Source organism: Panthera onca, chromosome F2 (assembly GCF_046562875.1).
Source record: "Panthera onca isolate mPanOnc1 chromosome F2, mPanOnc1 haplotype 2, whole genome shotgun sequence".
NCBI lineage: Eukaryota > Metazoa > Chordata > Mammalia > Carnivora > Felidae > Panthera > Panthera onca.
In genome coordinates this window covers 49818884-49840435 of record NC_138356.1, presented here as the reverse complement: position 1 = coordinate 49840435, position 21552 = coordinate 49818884, and the positions used below count along the sequence as shown (strand labels likewise).

At 33.2% G+C, this 21552-nt stretch overlaps 1 protein-coding gene across 49 annotated transcripts in view; it reads right to left on the bottom strand.

The window, feature by feature from the left end:
- RIMS2 (regulating synaptic membrane exocytosis 2) overlaps window positions 1-21552 on the bottom strand; it is a 602465-nt gene that overhangs the window by 160505 nt on the left and 420408 nt on the right. For 25 of the 49 annotated variants that reach the window (XM_060611071.3, XM_060611075.3, XM_060611084.3 and 22 more), the window contains one exon: window positions 11327-11359. The exons of 22 other annotated variants lie outside the window; for them this stretch is intronic. In XM_060611071.3, coding sequence (XP_060467054.2) covers window positions 11327-11359 — 33 coding nt within the window. The remainder of the gene's footprint in view (window positions 1-11326; window positions 11360-21552) is intronic. 2 more of the 49 variants (XM_060611073.3, XM_060611108.3) reach the window with 1 other exon arrangement.

Sequence of the window (21552 nt, the reverse complement as noted above, 5' to 3'; positions counted from 1 at the left end):
AAATTACTAAAATCAATTAAATTATGATTGCAAACAGCAAATGTGACATACGCTTCCAATATAAGAACAGATAGAGAAAAGATCTGTAATAGTCATCTCCTCTGAATATCCACAGTGATCATCCTAGAAAATGATTACTCATTTGAGTTATCAATTGGGATAAAATGAGGGAAGTTTATGCAGCAATAGTGTGATTAAAGGAAAAAATGTACATTTTAATTGTTGTTATACAATCTCATCCCCGTTAGCTAAGTAAATACTGAAATGTCTTTAAATTCGGATCACCTAAATTGGGGTTAATTATTTATAATGAGAAAAGGAACTATTACATACGAGGATTTTAAATAATACTCATGCTTAGATATCAAGCTGTGTACCTTTTTCCAAAGGTGCTCGTGAACATTGTTATTGGTCAAGGGAGCTATAACGACTCTACGGAGGACCTCACGTCCTGCAGTTTGACACTCCCTCAGAATTCAAAGGTAGGCATCCTAAACGTTTCACCAATAGGGACATTTCCTGAAATCTTCTCTTCAATACCAAGAAGAAAGTGGAATAAAAGGTAGGCTCACCCTCAGATAATGACAGCTAGGGATTTGATGAAAACACCTAAGCCAGAGACTCGGCTGACTTTCATTCAACCTTCCAAATACCCACAGGGGATTACTACTTACATTGAGGATCCTAAATGAAACCGCAAACTAGACAGTCTGTTGACATTCCACATCCCCTTCCGAATTCCTCTCTTTTCTTTTTCTAGACATGTAGCTTTGTTCTCTCATGGTGTCCCCCACGCATGTCACAGCTTCTCGGCTTTCACGTTTCTACATCCTCCACCTTGTCACAGGTAAAGACCCCACTTCCTGAGGTTAAGGGCATAGATTCTGGCACTGAGCTCAACTGCTTTAAATTCCAGCTTCAAATGGCTGGAATAAGTTATGAACTGATCTATACCTGAAATTTTCAATCTGGAAACTAGAAATAACAACAGTACTTCCAATGGGTCCTAAGCTCAATTATGTATTAAAATAACTTATAGCACAGGGACTTAATTATCCAAAACGTCAACCTCATTGTAAAAGAACTTATTAACCCAAAGAAATCTGTGAGAGAATGCAAAGTAAAAATTCGTTTTATCAGTGAATCCTAGTTCTATGACTAACACCATGTTAAAACTTATCTGAGGTAATTCTGAGTTTCTCAAGAGTAAAATCTGCAATGTGTGGAATGAAGATCCTGAGCATCAATTATTTATCACCACTGCAAGTTTCGTAAGTGGGACCCACTATACGTAATATAAAAACAATGAGTTTTTACATGACTGAGCACTTGTGAGCTATAAAGTATGACTATCCCAAAGGAGAGAGCCTTTTATGTGTCTCCAACACATGTTATTTGGTTACTGCTGATTCATTTAGTAAGAACTTCGTCTTCTTGGGGTTCTCTACTATTTCATGGTGACTTCACTCAAAGAAAAAATTCGACTACCATACTTACTTTGAAACTTATTTCTTAAATTCCCTGTAATGTCATATTTTCCAAATCCAGTGACCATTCTTCAGCACCATTCTATCACACCTCACTGCAGCATTTGATAGATTTATTAAACTATAATTGGTATTTTCTCCAAGTGTTTGGCCTGCACTTTTCTGACACTCATTCAGCTCACTCTTTATTAGACTACTTTGTTGGCTTATCTTTCTTAGCCCTTCTTTCAAATATACACATTTCCTAAAGTGTTGTCATTGACTTTTCTTTTTATTCTATTCCTGAGTGATTCTGCCTCAGTCCATAGCTTCAACTGTCACTTTAATGCTGAAGGCTACTACCTTCATCTACTTTCCTGTAAGCCTGAGATTCACATCTTAGTTGGGGGCCCCTGGGTGGCTCAGTTGGTTAGGCGTCTGACTCTTGATTTCGGCTCAGATAACGATCTCATGGTTCATGAGATTGAGTCCCGTGTCAGGCTTAGTGCTGACAGCAAGAAGACTGCTCAGGATTCTCTCCCTCTCTCACTACCCCTCCTCTGTTCTCTCTTTCACTCTCCCCTTCTCTCTCAAAAGATATAATAATAATAATAGTAATAATAATAATAATAATAATTAATAATAATAATAATGCACATTTCTAGTTATCTGCTAGCGATCCCCACATGGATATGCCATCAGTGCCCAAAACTCAGCTTGTTCAAAACAAGTTAATTCTTGATCTTAGTTGTGTATCTCCTGGCTCCTTTCATACTTTGTTTCTTCTTACTCTTCTGTTTTAGTTCAAAATCACCTCTTCAGAAAGACTTCCTGGATCCCTCCATCAAAAATATATGCCTTCCCACCCCGGCTGTGCTAAGCACAGAGGGTTTTAAATAGAATTATAACAATCTAAACTTACCTTGTTTAGTGACTATTAGCTCTCCCAAGAGTATAATTTCCATGATGGGAGAGACCTGTTATGCCCCCAGCACCTAGAATACGCCTGGTATATGAAAATGTTTAGTAGATACTTGTTGAACAAATGAATTTTTCAGATGTGAAATACTTTTATAACACTAGAGTAAGAATTTCAGGAATAACTTCCTTTATATAAGCATATATGGTAGAGGACACTTTAATATGTCGTTATGATACCTAGAGAATGATTTGAGTCTAACATAGTCAAGCTGACAGATTATTGGGCCATTTTACAGAGATTTTAATAGTCTCTGCTTAGGAATTTTATTCCTGTTTTATTTTTATTCTTATTTTAAATAATGACTCAATTTTATTATTCATTATTTACATTATACATATGTCTGAAAAATGAAATCTTTGGTATAACTTGATTTAGTAGTAATAATTAATAGGAACTATCATCTTTTTACTTTCTAGTATGTTGAAAATTCTGTCACAAGTTCCTTACATATATTATCGCTTTCAATTTTTTTCAAATTACAAAAAAAAATCAAAATAAGTGCTTGTAATTTCTGTTAATAGCATTATTCAGTTAAATGGTTGCATACGCATTCATTATTCAACATTCATGGTAACATCCTTTTCGCTGCTACAAATAATGCCTTAGTGAAACTTTCATACATATATTTTTATCTGAGCTCATTTCCAACAGAGCAGAAGTCTGTAAATATTTTTAAGGCTCTTGATTTCTATTGAAAAATTACTTTTTAGGAAGATTATAGTAAATTATGCTGCCACTCTTATATCACACTCTCACCAGCATTAAAGCATTGTTTTCAAAATAGGTGAAACATAGTATCTCATTTTCTTTAAGTTATCTATTTGGTTATGATTGGAATAAAAATGTGGGATTTTTTGGAATAAATTTTTTTTTATACATTTACTGTCCACTAAATTTCCTGTTTGGTGAAACGTCTGTACGTCTTCTGCCCATTTTTCTGTTAGAGTTTTACAGAGTACATAGTTTATTTGTCAAAGTGATTCAGGCATTAAGGCTCTTAATACTCCGAGTTGCTGCAAATATGTTTCCCAGTGTGCTGTTTGCCTTCTAATTTGTTTATGCTGATTTTAATCTTCTGAAGTTTATACCTGCCAAGGTATAACTTGACTTGTAGTCAAGTCTCTCTTTTTAAATTTCATTACTTTTATTTTTAGAAAGGCTTTCTCTTTTCAGAGAAAAACTTTTTCATGATTTTATTAAAATATAATTAACCCTTTAATCTAACTGCAGCCCAGAGTTATATCCCTAGTGAGTGACAGAACCTGGATAAGAATTGAGACTATCTGATTTCAATGTTCACGCTTTCTACCCAACTCTGTTGTCCCAGAAATGGTAACGCTCAACAGTACAGGTGCAGCGGTTCTGATGCCCAGGTCTGTATGACAGCTACGTCCTAAACTAGAAGCCACAAACTCGTATATTTGTAATGCATATAACAAAAATAATTCTGTATTATAGACTGGATGACTAAAATGCCTGGGCTTCAGTACACTTGACTCAAAATAAAAATTCTGGTTTCTAATGTATTTTATGAAACAATTAAAAAAATAGCTTCACTTACATCATGCTTACAATGTACCAGACACAGTTTTTAAGTAACTTACAGTTTATATATTAATAAATTTAATACATACAATAACCCTTTGATACGGTATTATTATCTCTGTCTTAGAGAAGGGGTATCTGAGGAATCTACAAAGAGTAACTTTCTCAGGATCACGCAGCACAGGAGCGGTGGTGCTGATCGGGGAGTCTAGTTCCAGAGTCTGTGCTCTAATACTGCTTCTCAGACTAACGTTTCTTACAGGAACACATATTTTCCCCAATAACTGAAATTTTCAGAAAAGAGAGTTAAGGTAGACAATAGGCCAAGGTAAAATAGAATGCTAAGGTATTTAGAGTGCACGAATAATGCTTTGAGAATTCAGCAGTAACTTCTTAAATTCAGGATGTATCTTCCAAGGCAGATGGAATTTTACATCCATAAAGCATTAAAAAACAGTGCATTCCAAACCTCAATTTAAGTGAGATAGCTGAAACCCAAAGATCTCCAATTACGTGTCGAGGATCACACAGCTCAGTGGAAAGACCGAAGCTAAAACTAGGTCTCTTGACTCCTGTTCAAATCTTCTTTCCAATTTCCCTCCCACCACCCGAGGAAGAACTACTCAGACCATTCTTATTTCACATTTGGGCATTCCAACTGTTTCACGTTTCAACAACTTTCTTAACTCTCTTCTTTTATATTTGACTATTTATAGGCTTTAGAAAATTAGTCTTAGTATTATCCTTTATTAATAGGAGTTTTCACATAAGATGTGATATGTTTTTATATATATGCACATATACAGGCACCTATGTCATTTCATTTGATTTTTTTTTTTTTTTGGTTAAAATATCACAATATTACTTAATAAAATGTTCAACCTAAACTTACATAAAACATTCCAGGCTGCTGTGTCTAGAGTACTGATCATACAGTTGACACTCCATGCCTCTTTAGAAACTGATTCACATTTTTTTTAATGTTTATTTATTTATTTTGGGGGAGAGTGAAAGGGGGTAGGGGCAGAGAGAGAGGAGAGAGAGAACCCCAAGCAGGCTCCAAGCTAATAGTGCGGAGCCTGACGTGAGGGGTGGGGCTCGATCCCATGAATCAGGACATCACGACCTGAGCCGAAATCAAGACTCAGATGCTTAATTAACTGAGCCACGCAGGCACCCTGATTTACATTTTATGGCACAATTTCAGTCTACTAGAGAGTTATGTTTTTCATGACTGAGCAAACCTTAAATATCTATATCTTAGACTTTCATCAATAATACCAAGTCCATTAAATGTAGGTAGGATACAATCAATGCACAAAAAGTACCTAAAAATGGGTAGAATGTGAGTGTAATGATAAGACTGATAATGAATCAATGACTGAAAGATTCAGGGAAATTTCAGTAACAGCTTATATGTGTGTTTATATGTGTACATATTTATAGATTTATTAAATTTCCGCCACAATTAATGTTACTTCTCTTTCCCTTTTAAGAAATAACACAAGTAGAACAAGATGTCAAGTGAAAGCACATGGCATTTAAAACATGTCATATATGCCATGCAAATGTGAAAACAATTAAAATGAAGGTTTGCAATAATATATCTCAATGGGCAACATTCAGAATAATCACAGAAATAAAACAAAAAAGAGAAACTGTTTTCATGCTAAAAATAATACTGTAATTGTGTTAATTTTGAAAAACTTGCCTTAGCTAACCCTAACAGAAAGTGAAGTAATAATTTTATTAAGAATTATAGAATACTGGGGCACCTGGGTGGCTCAGTCGGTTGAGCGGCTGACTTCGGCTCAGGTCATGATCTCATGGTCCGTGAGTTCGAGCCCAGCGTCGGGCTCTGTGCTGACAGCTCAGAGCCTGGAGCCTGTTTCAGATTCTGTGTCTCCCTCTCTCTGACCCTCCCCCGTTCATGCTCTGTCTCTCTCTGTCTCAAAGATGGATAAACGTTTAAAAAAAAAATTTAAGAATTATAGAATACTAACTGAACTTATTGTAGAAATCACTTCACAATTTATACATATTCAAATCAGTGCGCTGTATATCTCAAAGGTATACAATGTTTGTTTATTTAAGTAATCTCCATGTAACCTAGGGCTTGAACTCAACGACCCAGAGATCAAGAGTCCCGTGCTCCCCCAACAGCCAGTCAGGCACCACCTCAAACTAATCCAATATTATATGTCGATTATATCTCAAAAGAATTGGAAAGTTTTTAAAAAAATTAAAAATAAATTTTTAAAAATTAGAAACTAATTATAATCACAATGCAAAGTATGTGTTAGTTATTCCCAATTGTGTTTTTATTAAGAAGCGCTTAAAATCTATTCAACTTGAACTGTTAAGCTTTTCAAATTAACATTAAGACCTGGCACACCAATGGGCCAGTCTGAAATCGTATTTTTTTAAACATATTTTCTAAAACTTTTGATGTAGCACAGAACCAACTATAATAATGTAATAACTGGCTAACATAATAATATAATAATTGGTATTATAATAATTTACCTAAGGAATTAGTAAGAAATATGGCTGAAAAAACATTTGTTGTTTTTGAGATCTCCTTAGGAGGAAAACATATATTACACAAGCACTAAGACTGCTAGATGCCCTAGACCAGCTCTGGAAGTAATTCTGGCAAGATGTGTAGTTCACACTTAAATTTAAAAACATGAGCAGATGCTGTTTTATGGAACTTACCAAATAGTATTTTTTAAATCTCTTTTGTATCATTAGCTCTCTTTCAAATGGTCTCTAAGATCTGTTTTACAATGATCTAAAAAAGTACAATTGTCATATGAATTTTTTTTAAGTTTACTTATTTATTTTGAGAGGGGGGGAGGGAGAGAGAGAGAGAGAGAGAGAGAGAGAGAGAATCCCAAGCAGTCTCCACGTTGTCAGCGTGAAGCCTGATGTGGGGCTTGAACTCTCAAAGCCTGAGATCATGACCTGAACCAAAGTTGGACACTTAACACACTGAACCACTCAGGTGCCCTATCATATAAAATTCCTCAAGAGTTAAGAAGAAACGTGTAAACCCTAATAAAACTTGCTCTTCTCATTTAAAAGAAACCTGATTTTTATCTGCCAAGGGCTAAACTTAGTGAGTATTTCCTGCTTCAAAATGTGTGATCAAACTCCATCCCTTCATTCACTGTGTAGAATTATATTCCAATGACTATACTTGGACCTATAATAGAAATAAAGGTCCTTCGACTACGGTATAAAATGCAAAACACACGCTTCAACTTAGTATGTCAGGAAAATGACTGGCCTTACGAAATTATTTTCCATCACATTTTGGCTCAAGGTACTAATAGGTGGTATTGATTGAGAAAAATAATCAACTTACATATTCATTAAAGATGTGATGATAGTTTAATATACTACATTCTATTGGTCACAGTCTCGAGTCAGTTTTTGAAAAGCTTTAACTTCATCTAACTTTTATTAAACAATTGGAAATCCATCTGAGTTGCTTGTTACAAAATTTACTGTTTTCTCTCTAAAATTACCTCCTTTTTCTCTGAAGCTCTCATTACCATCTCTATCATTCTTTACTCTCATTTTGTTCTGGACGGGAATGCACTGGTCCTCATTTTTCTTTAGGCTTTGGAGAGTTTGTGGAATCCTTTATTCAGTGCTAGCGAATACAGATCAAGTCTCCACTTACAGTGTTGAGAGTCTACAGCTGAGAAATCTCACCCCAGCTTCCTCCCACCAGAACGAAAGGAAGGATTAATAGCTACAACTGCAGTTTTAAAGTCTGTGCTAAGAAAGACTTCAAATTATGTTTAGATAAAAATTAAAAGTAACTTAGGACATGAGATTCAAACCAAGAACATTCGCTTTCCTCTGTAAATTTTAACCATTCCACATATGTCCTAGATAGTATTTTTTTTTCCTAAGAAAAATTGCTTCCATCATCAATCTTCTCCTCTTCCTAATTTTCAAACTCCCTCAACAAAGTACTTTTACCTTTATGCATCACATAGAGATTCCTTTGTTCAAGCTGTTGAATTCCCCCTCCCAAAGCTTAGCCTAAGGTCTTTATTTTTCTCCGTGTTTTCTCCCCTACCATATTCAGTAGTTCGTTTCTTCCCTATCCTACCATCTATTCTTAACATTTTCCAATCTGTACTGTCAACCACACCTATCCTGAGCTTCCTTCTCCACTTCTTCCTGCATGGCTGCCCACATCCTAAATCTTTTCCACTTGCGAATTCTGAACCCAGAAGCCTTTCATTAAATCTTATGCGTTCTCAGCCTCGTCACAGAATGCTCATCTCACCTGTTAGCCTGAACGGAAAGCTGCCCCTTCAACAAGAACACTACCTGTCCGAAACAATTTGAGGAGAAACGGCTCAAAATCCTATACTTTAAGTAATAGGGAATCCTGGAAGTGGTACCAGCATTTTTCTATGTCTGCATTTCTCCTTTCACATGTTTACTTTTCTAATTCCATGTAACATTTATCGCTTTTATGTTCATACCATTATACTTTCTTGCTGTTACTGTCTACTTCCGCCCTACCTTCCTTCGCCCATTCTCTGTCACACTTAGGGCGTCAGTGGCTCTTCAATGCCTATATAAAAATTCTAACATCAAAGTTTGTTGCTTTCGGGGTGCCTGGGTGGCTCAGTTGGTTGAGCGACTGACTTGGGCTCAGGTCATGATCTCACTGCTCGTGAGTTCGAGCCCCGCGTCGGGCTCTGTGCTGACAGCTTGGAGCCTGGAGCCTGCTTCGGATTCTGTGTCTCCCTCTCTCTTCCGCCCCTCCCCCGCTCATGCTCTATCTGTCTGTCTGTCTCTCTCAAAAATAAACATTCAAAAAAATTAAAAAAAAAAGTTTGTTGCTTTCCTTTCCTTTCCAAACTGTAGTCCAAGCCCCACTTCAGAAATTCACCCCCAGGATCAAACCCTGTATCTTTCTATTATTTGGAATTGTCTAACATCTGAAAATTCTAAGCATCACTAAATCAATCTCTGAAAATAACACTCTCCACTTGCCTCCATTAGCCTGAATATCTCTATAAATTCCAATTCTTTCATTAAAGCCCTTCTTTCCCAGTTCATGGAAAACTCTGTATCTGAATGTGATTTAACTGCATGGCATGATTTCACATGACCAGCATCTTCCCTAATCTCAGACATCACTTTAAACACTATGCTTGCAGGCCACCCTCAACACCCTCGTCCTTTTTCTTTCTCCTCTAACTGCCTGAAAACTTCCAACAATTTGTCTGAAGTGTGCTAATGAATCAATCACACGACCTTAAAGACCATCACAAATTTAAGTTCTTCATGTAAACTATCCTCCTTCTACATAATCTTTGGTGAACTCTCCCTTGTATCCTCCAGGATAGCTACTCTTCATTTTAACTTCCCCAAGCCATTATTAGGAAGCCTAGTCTACAGTCACCCTCATTCTTTTTTCTTTTAGATCTCTCTTTCCTTCTCTTCCATCTGGCTTCCACGGTCCACAACTTCACTAAAACCATTTACACAAACATTGTTATTGGTTAACATTTAACAATAGTTGCCTTTCTCTTGAATTTTTCTGATGAGTATATCCTTCTTGAAACACTTTCCTTTCTTGACCTCTGTTCTTTTCTAGATATCCCACTGTCTTTCAATGGTTCTTTTCATCATGGTTTTCTGGTTCTTGTTCTTCCCTCCTCTCCTTAAATGTAAAAAAAATGTTGGTAATCCCAGAATTTTGATTCTTGGCTCTCTTCTTATTCTTCATATACTTCTGGAAATTCCCTTCATTCCAATGGAATCAGTTAAATGCTGATTCCTTATTCTATGTCTCTAGCCCAGACTTCTCTACTGAGTTCCAGACCCATACATTCAATCACTTCTAATAGATGTTTATACCTGAATATTCCAAAGGAATATCAAACTCAGTTCATCCTCACACTGAATTCTTAATTTTTTCCTAAGACTTTTCCAACCTATATTCCCTATCTTGATAAAATGTGCCCCCATTTACCTGTACATTTCAGTTACCTGAAATTATTCCCCCTTTTCTTGCATCAGTAATATCCAATCAGTATGTAGGTCCTATAGGTTTCACATCTTTACTTTCTCTATTGATACCTTAAGTCACCCCATCATCATCTCTTTACTGATCTGTGAAACAGCCTCATAAATGATCTTTTTGTCTCTACTGCTCTTGTCCACTTTTTATATAGTTTCCAAAGTAATCTTTCTAGAAAAAAATATCCAATCTTGTTCCTCTCTTGCTTCACATGTGTCAATATCCTACATGTTCTTCAGAAACCCTCCCCTTCCCACTTTTGCCTAAATTTGTTTGAAGTCATTTTCCCTGAGATGTTGTCTACACATGAGGACAACATCTTTCTAGTTTTTAATGTTTAATTCATATGTTACGTCTTCTAGGAAGTCTTTCTTGAACTAATATCCATACTTTCCAGGTGGAAATGATCACACCGTCCTTTGTGATTCCACTGTATTTCTACACATATAGATTTCTCACAGCACCTGTAATATTATTGCATTTACTTGTCAGATTCACTCTACAAAAAGCCTACGAGGATGGGGAGCTATTTCGTGTATCCTGTTATTTCCAGCACCTAGAACAGTACCACATCACATGAGTTCAAGAAATGAGTGTTGAATGAATGTTCGAGATTTAGTTCAAGTGTTACTTTTGCCATAAAGTCTTTTCTGGCCATCTAGTTGAAACAGATTTTATTTGACTTTATAGCTTTGCAGAACATATTGTTAGAATCATCCACACTGGCACCTAAACACAGCATGTTCCCCACATATTATAACTCCTCGGTGATATTGATAGCATGTGTAGGACATGTATTAGATCTTTAGTGTTCTCCGCAGTCTAGCACATTGCAGAACTCATGATAAAAATAAAATACTTTTAAAATTATGTAACATAAAGTTGAAAACAAGGTTTAAGTCTAAAATAAGTTGAAGAATGAAATACGATTAATCTGTTACTTTAATTTCAATGACTAAATACTGTATGCCTATATGTATGTACATAGATACATATATTGGGATCTGGAGTTAGTTACCCAGTTATGGAAAAAATACATATACATATATGTACATATTATGTAAATATTAATCTTTTTCTTTTTTATCAATCTAATTGGAGCGGTTGCTGCTAACAGTTGAATGTACCACTACCTAAAAGTGCCTGCAAGATTTAACATTTTGTTATATTAGAGGAAAATGAAAAATTATGAAATGAATAAAAAATAGTAAAGAATTTCTAAAACAAGTTAGATAAATGAAAAAGTAACAAAGAAAAGCAGAAGAGACAGACCTGTATGTCTTCTCCTTGTGGAGTCCACTTCTTCTGTGATCACATCGTGTAATGGACAGACATAGACAAAGGAGATGGGTGTGAGTGGATGTACTCAAGAGGTAAAAAGTGACACTGAAGGAAAGGGCCCCAAATCATTTTGAGAAAGAATCCTGTACACAGTTGCAGGGAAGAAATAATAAAATACGTACCATATGCAAAAAAATTAAAAAATAATACGGAGGAATTGATGGAGAATTGGTTAAGCTATTACGGGTTAGCAGAATCAGAAAAATAAAGTTAGTGTAGAAATAAAGAGGATTCAAAAGTTTACAATTATTTATGGACAGCCCCAATCCTGAACACTGATGCTGAGGAAAGATACCATTAGTAAAAACAATGTTACTTGTATGACCATATTGTTCAAGACATTCCTGAGTCCATTTAAAATCTGTGAAAATGCTTTTAGGATTTTTAATTGTCATTTAAAGGAAATAATTTAACTGAATCGACTTTTAAAAGAACAATAAAATAGTTCCAACAGATTTCTATACCTTTCAACTATCCCAAATGCATGAGTGCACACATGAAAATAAAGTAGGGCTATCAGGCCAATGTTCCACGGAATTACTTCAGTACAGCAAAATATTATCATAAAAAATATTATGGAGAGTTATCAAGTAGAAAACTCAGTATAAAAGAGTAGCTGAAAGATATGGCTTTACTTAAATATTAAAAATTCCTAATAACCTTAAATTTCCACAAACTTTACTCGATCATATTCCCTTATAATACCTATTTATTCAGAAAATTATTACACACACCATATAACACATCATTGACAGCTCTATTTAAATTTGCCCATCAAAATCCAATATCTACTGTGATAGATATGGCACACATTTTGGAAATACTTCCTTCTCCTCTACTAGTGAAGTTCAGAAGACATTTTACACAGTGATTGAGAGCAGGAGATATCTGCTAAACTCAGCATTCTAGGAAAAAATTTCTTCCAAAGATATTAGTGAGTTAGTATGATTGACACAGACAAACACTATAAATACAAAGCCAAAATCTATTTAATTGCATTCTTAGCTTTGAATCAGGTACCACAAAATTCTTAAATCAAAGCACCACATTCACTTCTGCAATAGTTATATCATAGTTTTTGAGTGACATATAGAAAAACGTATTCTATCAAAATATACTTCGCACATTGACATATTGAAATTATAACTCGTAAGAGGATTCTTTCTTATAACAAACTTATCTCTTTTTCTGAAGAGTGAGAAAATGAAAACTTTCCACTAGGAAAAGATTGCTAAGATGACCAAATCTTGTTTTCTTAGAAAAAGGAGAAATTCTAGTATGAATTACAGAGAACTGAAAACGAATGACACATTTTGAAATTTAGTAATGTCATTTTTATTACTGTTTGAGCACATCTTTGATCTATTCAAAATTGGACACTAAATCTCATCATAATTGCATTACAAACCAGACTATGTTGAGAGGATTGACTATCCTCTTGAAATGTATGCCATACATTAATATGATATATGCCATATTTTGTTTTCCATATCTAGTCCACCCACTTCTCAAAGACAGAAAAATCAGAGATATACTAATAACATAGATTAATTCTGATTTTTATCATATCTTATTTCTCATAGGCAAAATTTCTCTATATACATGTTTACCATACTATTAAAATAATTTCCTTGCATGTTAAAATGAAATTGATAGGACTTGGATGAAATGACCGTGTAGGTGAATTCCTTCTCTAAAATAAAAAGTTACTTATTTTTTTTTTTTTTTGCAGAAAACATAAAAAAACAACATAAATGCAACTTCTTTCACTACCCAGCATTTCCCTGTATCTTGAATTACTTTATAATGGCACTGAGGCAATGTTCTTCATGTTATATGGATTCAAAACATTCAAAATTCTTCTCAACTAATTCATCCATTAATTATAGAGAATAACTGAGGCAGACAGAGTTCGGTGACTTACCCAAGGTCACACAACAAGTTCAGTGGCAGAACCATAAATAGAACAGAGGTCTCCTGATTACCAGGTCAATTTTCTTTCTACTAGATGCTATATGACCCAATAAAAACATGTGAAATAAAAAGCCAAGCAAAGAAAAAACAAAAAATCTTCTCATGGTGGCACCTGATTTGGACATTGTATTATATAGCATTTAATTGGAATATTTTTTAAAAGAGGTAAGTGCTATAATTATACAAGCAGTTCACTGATGCTTTCACTCTTATCAGGAATATGGTAACACCTAGCACCAATAATTTAATTTACAAAAATACAAAATTCATATTACATAAAAGGCTGAAAATGAAAGATTTGATAATGATCTCACTACTACCTGAAAGTGCCCATTTAATCACTTTTCCATCATTTATATGAATATGATCCATTAATAAATAGGTCATAACCATAATTATATTAAAAATCACTTAATTTTAATGAGCAGATAGAACATTCATTTAAATCATCTCAAAGTATAATTTACAGTTCCACAAAATATATTTTAAAAGTTTTTGACATTTTTGTCTTCCTTGTTATTAAAATTTGTATTACATATACTTTGTATTAAAACAGCTTCATTTTAAAAGAGAAACTTATAGTTCAACCTTATCATTTAAGCAGCTATGTCTTATTTAAATGGTAATAAAATGTAAATTCTTATTTCACATATACTATTAATGAATTGCAGACTTCAGTAAATCTTGAAGAAGCAGAGTACTGCCTCCACAGTTCCTATCTCCCTACTTTTCCTTTGATCATTACTATACCATAAACATTCTGCTCTTAGGTGCCATTTTAATGGCAGTTGTCATGAGAACTCTTTCTAAAGCTTCCTTTTATCAATAGCCAGTTAGATAGTAAGAAGTTAAGGATAGTAAAAGTATACTCTCTTTTATGTATCCATTACTGTCATAACTGTGTTTGGTTCATAGTTTTAAGCTTAGAAAGCTAAAGACTTTGTAGAGAGAATGTACAGTATTTTTTTTTTTTTTGGTTCATTCCATCATATGAGCCAACAAAGAAGAAATAAAATATTTTCATGTATTATATTGAAATAGACACTTAAAAATATAATGAATACTTCATAAGCCCCATAAAACCATTTCTTCACTTAAGGTAAATTATTTTTGACAAATATTTTTCAATATAGGTGCATCAAAGTGTAAACTTGAAAAAGAATGGGGTTTTAATCAAGCAAAGTAATACAATATCTATCTATTTATCTATCTACATACCTACTAAAGTTGTCTGTATTTTGGTTCTGAAAATTTTTAAAAATCTACTAAAGATAAATACATAAAATAATTACTTTCATTAATTTATTTGGAAAAAAATTAAGTTCATAAGAATGAATGCGATGTCAAATTTTATGCAAAATTTTGTGCAAACCAAAAATTTTCCCTTGCCAATATAATGTATCAACTTTTATTATATTTTGACTTAATTACCTCAAGTTCAAAGAGAAATCATCTGTAATCAACTTAACTTAAAAAGGCACATATATGGGGCCTGTTTATACATAAATGCAGTTTTTACCGAGGGTGTACTTTGTTGATGGTTGAAGTTCTCATTGAACATCATATACCACAGACATAATATTGGTCCTATTATCAGATGTAATTGTACTTGAATAAACACGTGTCCTTCAGGAAGGAGTAAGCATTCTGTTAAAAAGATTCCTGGCAATCAAACAGAAGCCTCAAAACTTTAAGAGCATAATGGAACTTTCACTTAATTAAAAACTAATCAGTTATGAGGGCTTTTTAAAAGTCATAGTGTCTTAGAATGTCTCTTTGGGGTCAGGAGAGATACCTTTCAAAATGAAGCCTAAATAAGCAACTATTTAGTAGGAGAGCCTCAATGACACAAAGGTCAGGATGGATCTAGAATATAAAAACAAAATGTTTACCAAGTTTACTGATTTCAAACTAAAACTGCTCCACTGTGACAAAATCTTGTTGAAAAATTCCTCAACCAAGTGATTTGAGTTTATTTTTTAAACTAATTATTACTTTCCATAGTTTTGTTAACAACCATAAAGTTATTGAACCCTTATAATAACTTCTACCTATTAAAATAAGCACGGTACAATATTTTACAATATTCTGCTATTTTTAAAAGCTCACTAATAAAAATGTTTATCTTTTAAACATCTTCGTTCTCATTCCTAGCTGTACTGTTTTTTTCTGATTCTGTCCTTGAGGTCTGACACATAATGCAGCTTTAAATACGGAAGAAAAATATGCCCAGAGTATGTATTGAGGGAGCTTAAAATAATTGACTTTCAAACTACATCACACGATCATTAAAAAGACAGTCACTGAATTCCAGCTTGGCCTTATAAGCTTATCTTATGTTCAGAGGAAACTGATCCAACTTTAAGCAATGGAATGCATAACCATGAAATTTTACTTTATCGATAGGAACATATAGTTGTTATCAAAGAATGCTATGTTTACATCTGAAGATATCATTAGTATTTAATTCTGAAATCCCATCAGTTGATGTGCGTTGTATAAAATATTTACTTAGTTTTTACATTACTTTTTTTTCTATCAAAAATAAAATATATTCATTCTACAACAATCCAGAAATTACCAGTCTCTAATACTGCCCAAGAACACAGCCTTGATGCGATTTTCCAGATTAGATGGATTAGACTAGCATCTAACTAGAAGACTAATTTAGATTATTGATTTAGATGGAAAACATTGTTTCTACTATTAAGAAGTGTTAAAATATTAAAAAATAAAGGGAAGCAAAAGTCCCTAACATCAAAATACTCAAAAAATGTCAAGTATTAAATTCACTAACAAAATACAACTCTCAATATTTACTTTTCTTAAGATAAACTTCATGAAGCATAATTACAAAGGGAGAAGAGAAAAAAAAATCCCTACCTTCACCACAGTTACAGATCCATAAAGAATACAATATGGAGATATCCATGTTAGAAAAAATTAAAGGTTAATACATTAACTAAATCATATAATATTAAAACTAAGGGTTTATGCATACAAGATGCTATAGTATGTCGCAAAACACAACTTGCAAAATATTGTAACAGTAACCCAACAAAGAAGTTCACTGTCCTCTACTTTCCCAGAGAAGCACAGACTTATTTTCCAGATAAGAAACAGCAAAGTAAGTGGCACCATCATGGTTTTGGGGTAATTACAATAAAGGGAGCCAGGTCATTTCAAAATTTTCCTAGATATAGTATATTTTACACGTAGAAAATAACAAATCAAGGCAGGTAACCTTTTTATGAATAGTATCAATTAATTATCAAATGTTTCAGAAATCATTTAAAATTGTTATCTCAAAATACATTCTGAACTATTTAAGTCCAAGATCTTTAATTGGAGAAACTATATCAGTTCTAAAACATTCATTCAGTATGACTAACTAAAGTTAGCTTTACCACCAAAGTTTTTTGTCAGATGAGTTTAAATAAAATATGAGATACAATATTTTATGTAAAATATGCTCTTTTCTCAGATACATTTCAATTACTATAAGAACAGATAACTCACAAAGTGAAAAGAGACGAAAGTTTTTCAGTGTTTAATAATACTGCATTATTATCGATCACAGTATTCTAGTCTAGAATAAGATTGCTCATTGAAAAAATAAACAACAGATTTTCCATACTCAAAAAATCCTGACTTGTGTGAAGAATGTTTTATTAACTTTATGGCCTAAACAAAATCTAATCCACGTTCTACATAAGGAAGATGTTGGTGATTTACACTAAACATTATCCATAAAACCTGAAGTTTAAAATCATTTGTATGATTTTTATATTTTATGCTCATAACTAAGATATTAATGTAATAAATATCATTATGTTTCCCAGGGACCTTCATCTATACTATCAATTAAGTAAGAGATATTGAATATATATCACCCCTTTGGCTGATAATCCCCTTAGGGCAGTCTAGTTTTTTGAGATGTCAAGATTTTTCTTTAAAAAAAAGATACTAATCCATAATACTTACAGTTCATCCAAATATTGGTTAATTTTCTAGCCTACATAATGCCATGTATTCCTCTGGTTCTATAGTCTTGGATTTAAAATAAAAATTGCAAATGACTTTTTTACATTGTTAGTATACATCCTAAAAATGAAAAAATTTCCAGGTATTATTCTTGCACAGACTTTCATAAAACAGCAACAAAAAAATATAACAATACAGGCTATTGATACATAGCTGACTTTGCATCTCAGATTTGGGTTCAAGTCTTTACAAAATTTTTCTAATACCACAAGTTTACTACAATAGTCTTCTGATGAAGAATCTTTAACAATTAATGGAAGATGGTATCTTAGATTTTACCGAATGAAAATGATGTATTAAACACTGAGTACAATCAATAGATTATTAGCATCATAGATGTATTTAAATATAAAATAAAGGAAGACTCCAAACATACGTTCCATACAGCTCATGCTCAAAACATGTCACTGAAATGTAATTGGCCCCACCTGATATCCCACTACTTTCCTCTCATGCCATCACTTCAAAGTTTCAATAATTGAAAAATATTCTTTACATATCCTACCTTACTTATAGAAACAAACAAAAATATTTAAGGACACTAACATTTAGCAGTGCTTACTGCCTTAGCATTCCACATACTTACTCATGACATGTAGGGTGTGAATTTCCAGGACCAGTTTGAATTTCCCAGTAAATAGGAAAATGCACAATTGCCAACAATAGATAACTCTATATAAACATTTTATCATGACGTCAAAGCAAGCACTCTAACGACGTTAATTTTCCTGTACTACACATGAAGTTTATATTCAATTAGGGGACTAAAGGGATAAAAAAAATATATGCTATATGTGAGAATATACAAATTAATAATATTTAGAGGGCATTTAAAAAATTTTGTGAGCTTTTTTTTTTTTTTCTTTTCTTTTTTTTTTTTTTTTTTAATTTTTTTTTTTCAACGTTTATTTATTTTTGGGACAGAGAGAGACAGAGCATGAACGGGGGAGGGGCAGAGAGAGAGGGAGACACAGAATCGGAAACAGGCTCCAGGCTCTGAGCCATCAGCCCAGAGCCTGACGCGGGGCTCGAACTCACGGACCGCGAGATCGTGACCTGGCTGAAGTCGGACGCTTAACCGACTGCGCCACCCAGGCGCCCCTGTTTGTGAGCTTTAAAAAAAATTTTTTTAGCTAAACATTGCATTGCTTCATGACTTTAATATTCAACATAATTTATTTGCATAGATATATAGGGCCACAAATCTATTTATGTAATCAGCATGATGGCAAAGGAGACAAATAAATAATAGTTTATGACCAAGGATAACTCATATCACATAATATAGCAAGGGAAGAGTTTTACAGTAATCATTAATTTTACACTGTTTACCTTTGAATCCCATTAAGTATATTAAGATAATTACTACCCAAATAAACTGTGATTCTTAATTGAAAATTTGAAAAAGAGAAAGATATTTTTCTTACAACTTATAAATATATTTAGATTCCTAAAGTAAATTCCAGTTTATTTTACTAAATTTTCAGTATGTGTTTTACTAAAAGATAATTCACAGACTAAGCCATTTTGGCTTTCTTTCCGGACTTAGGTAACATACTACTTTTTCTTGAAGCAACCTATTCTCCTTAACAGCACTATCACAACTGTGGTAACTTAATCATTAGTATTATTACTTTTCATTTATGTATTTTTGCCAGAATATAAACTCTATGAGGGCAATTGCTGTATCCATGTTGTTTATGCCAATAACTCAGTGCCAACCACAATGCCTGGCATACAACAGAATAGCAGTGAATACTCACAAATAAGTTAGTTTTATTTATACACTGACATAGTTTAAAGCCTAAATGTTTGAGACCTAAGATGAACTAAGTCACCATTTAAAAATACATTAACACTGTTACTATAGACACAGTCATTTTAATGACAATATCACTATCAAAAACGCCATTTACATCCTAAAATTTTGAATGAAATTTTCAACGTGTACTCTCATCCAATTACTGATTAAAACTAGGACTGATTATTCAGTTTATTGATTACCTCTGCCTTTTACTCCTGGTTCAAGTTTTTGTTTTCTACTTAGTTAATAATACTTCTCCAAATAAGAAAAGAAAGAGAGGAAAATAAAACCGCTTTATTTCAATTCATTCATAGAAATAATGGACTGAAGAGACTACTGAATTCACACAATACGCTACCATTCCTTATTGTAGCAATATTTTTAGCTGCAAAAGTTGTAAGTAAGTCATTGCCAGTATCTGGTTTAATGTCTTGACAGTATCATTGGAGCTTTGTACAGTACTTTTTAAGGATGCAAATAATACCTCTCCATTATTAAGGTAATTTAATTAAGTATATTTGTATCTGATTATATATTATATTTAATTATATATTAAATTTAATAAATTTAATAAATAAATATATTATATTTAATTATATATTGTGATACCTTTCCATTAAGGTACTTCCATTTGGGTCAAAACAGCCAAATATATAAATGGCCATTTGTGTTTAAATTGGTCAATTCTTCTCCTATAGAAATAATCTTGATGACAAAAAATCTGTTTTTTCCAAACTATGTAGAATTCATTTTCTAAACAAATCTTGAAATAAAGTGCTCACCATTCTAATTAAATAGGTTCTACGCACTATGAAGTTCACACCAAAATGAGAAAAAGGAGGTACGAGAAGCACACACATATTTAAAAAGCATGAAATGCAATGCTTACAGTCTCATGCTTTCAGTGGTTTTCCAAACCCTGACAAACCTGACTCAGATTGGTGCTTCTTTTTCGGCAATGATTTGTCATCGCTTATTGTACCATTCACCTTTTTCTGGTCTTCCCATGTGACTTCTAGTATAAATCAAAAAACAATAATCAGACCTTGTCGGAAGTATAGAGAATGTGTGCAAAAAGAGCCTAAAAATACTTCAGGAATATAATTATTTTTTAGACTTCTCCCCCTATGCTTTTCCATAAACTCTTAGTAATACGTAGTCGATGTTTTAGATACAGGAATGTGACATTTGAATTTTTTTTTTGATTTCAAAATCCAGAGCACCAAAATTTATTCCAGTAAATTCCAAAACATATTTTCAATAAAAATCGATCGGGGCCAAAATATAAAAAAAACTATAATTAAAATGGTTTGGCAAACAAAGTTTTTTTTTCCTTGGCTGATATTAAATAACGTTAATTTCTTTTAGAAATAAATGTTTTGCTAACCATTGTGTTATTATGGTGAAATAAAATGTTTATATGGAATTAAAATGCAGAGACCTCAAAAGATATCAAGAGAAAATCTACAAATACATTTTAATATATGATAAGATAAAATTACTAGTTATTTTGCTACCTTATTCAGTACTTTCATTAAACCACAGAAAAATTTATGTGCAATGAGGATATTATTTCAATGGAAACTACTAACAGTTTGGTGTCATTGAATATGAGTTACCTGGCTTATCTAAGATTATTCAGAATTATTTGTAGTATTATGTAATATTTTTCATTCAACAAATATATATTCAGCACCTATTATAATCCAGGCACGTCTAGGCACTGGGAATATAACCATAAACAAAAAAAGGCAAAAATCCATGCTCTCATAAAGTTTATATTCTAGTAGGAGAAATAGATTAAACAAGATAAACAAGTAAAATGGTTTATGACTTAGAAATGTGTAAGGGCTCAAAAGACAAACATGAAGTGGGTAAGAGAAAAAAAAATGGCCAGGGTGTGATGGAAGCTTGAATAAGGTAGTCATGAAGGCAAGTTTTGAGTAAAGAACTTAAGGAAGGAAGTAAGGGAGTAAACCATACAGTTATTTGGGGAGAAGGCATTACAATCGGTAGAACAGCACAAGCAAAAGTCCCGAGGTAAGAGCCTGTCTGACATGTTCTAGAAAAGCATGGACGTCTCTGTGGCTGGCACAGAGTGAATGAAGGGGAAAATACTAGAAGATGAGGTTAAAAAGGTAATAAAATGGGAAGTGGGGGAGTGCAGTTCATGTAGGGCCTTGTAAGTCATGTACCAAAAGACTCACTGACCACCATTTAATCTTAATCTCAGTAGCATTCATAAGCACTTATGCATACACTTGCCTGTTTTTTATTCACATTTTTAAAGCTACCTTATGAGTAGCTGGTTACTATTGACGTATAGTTGTAATCC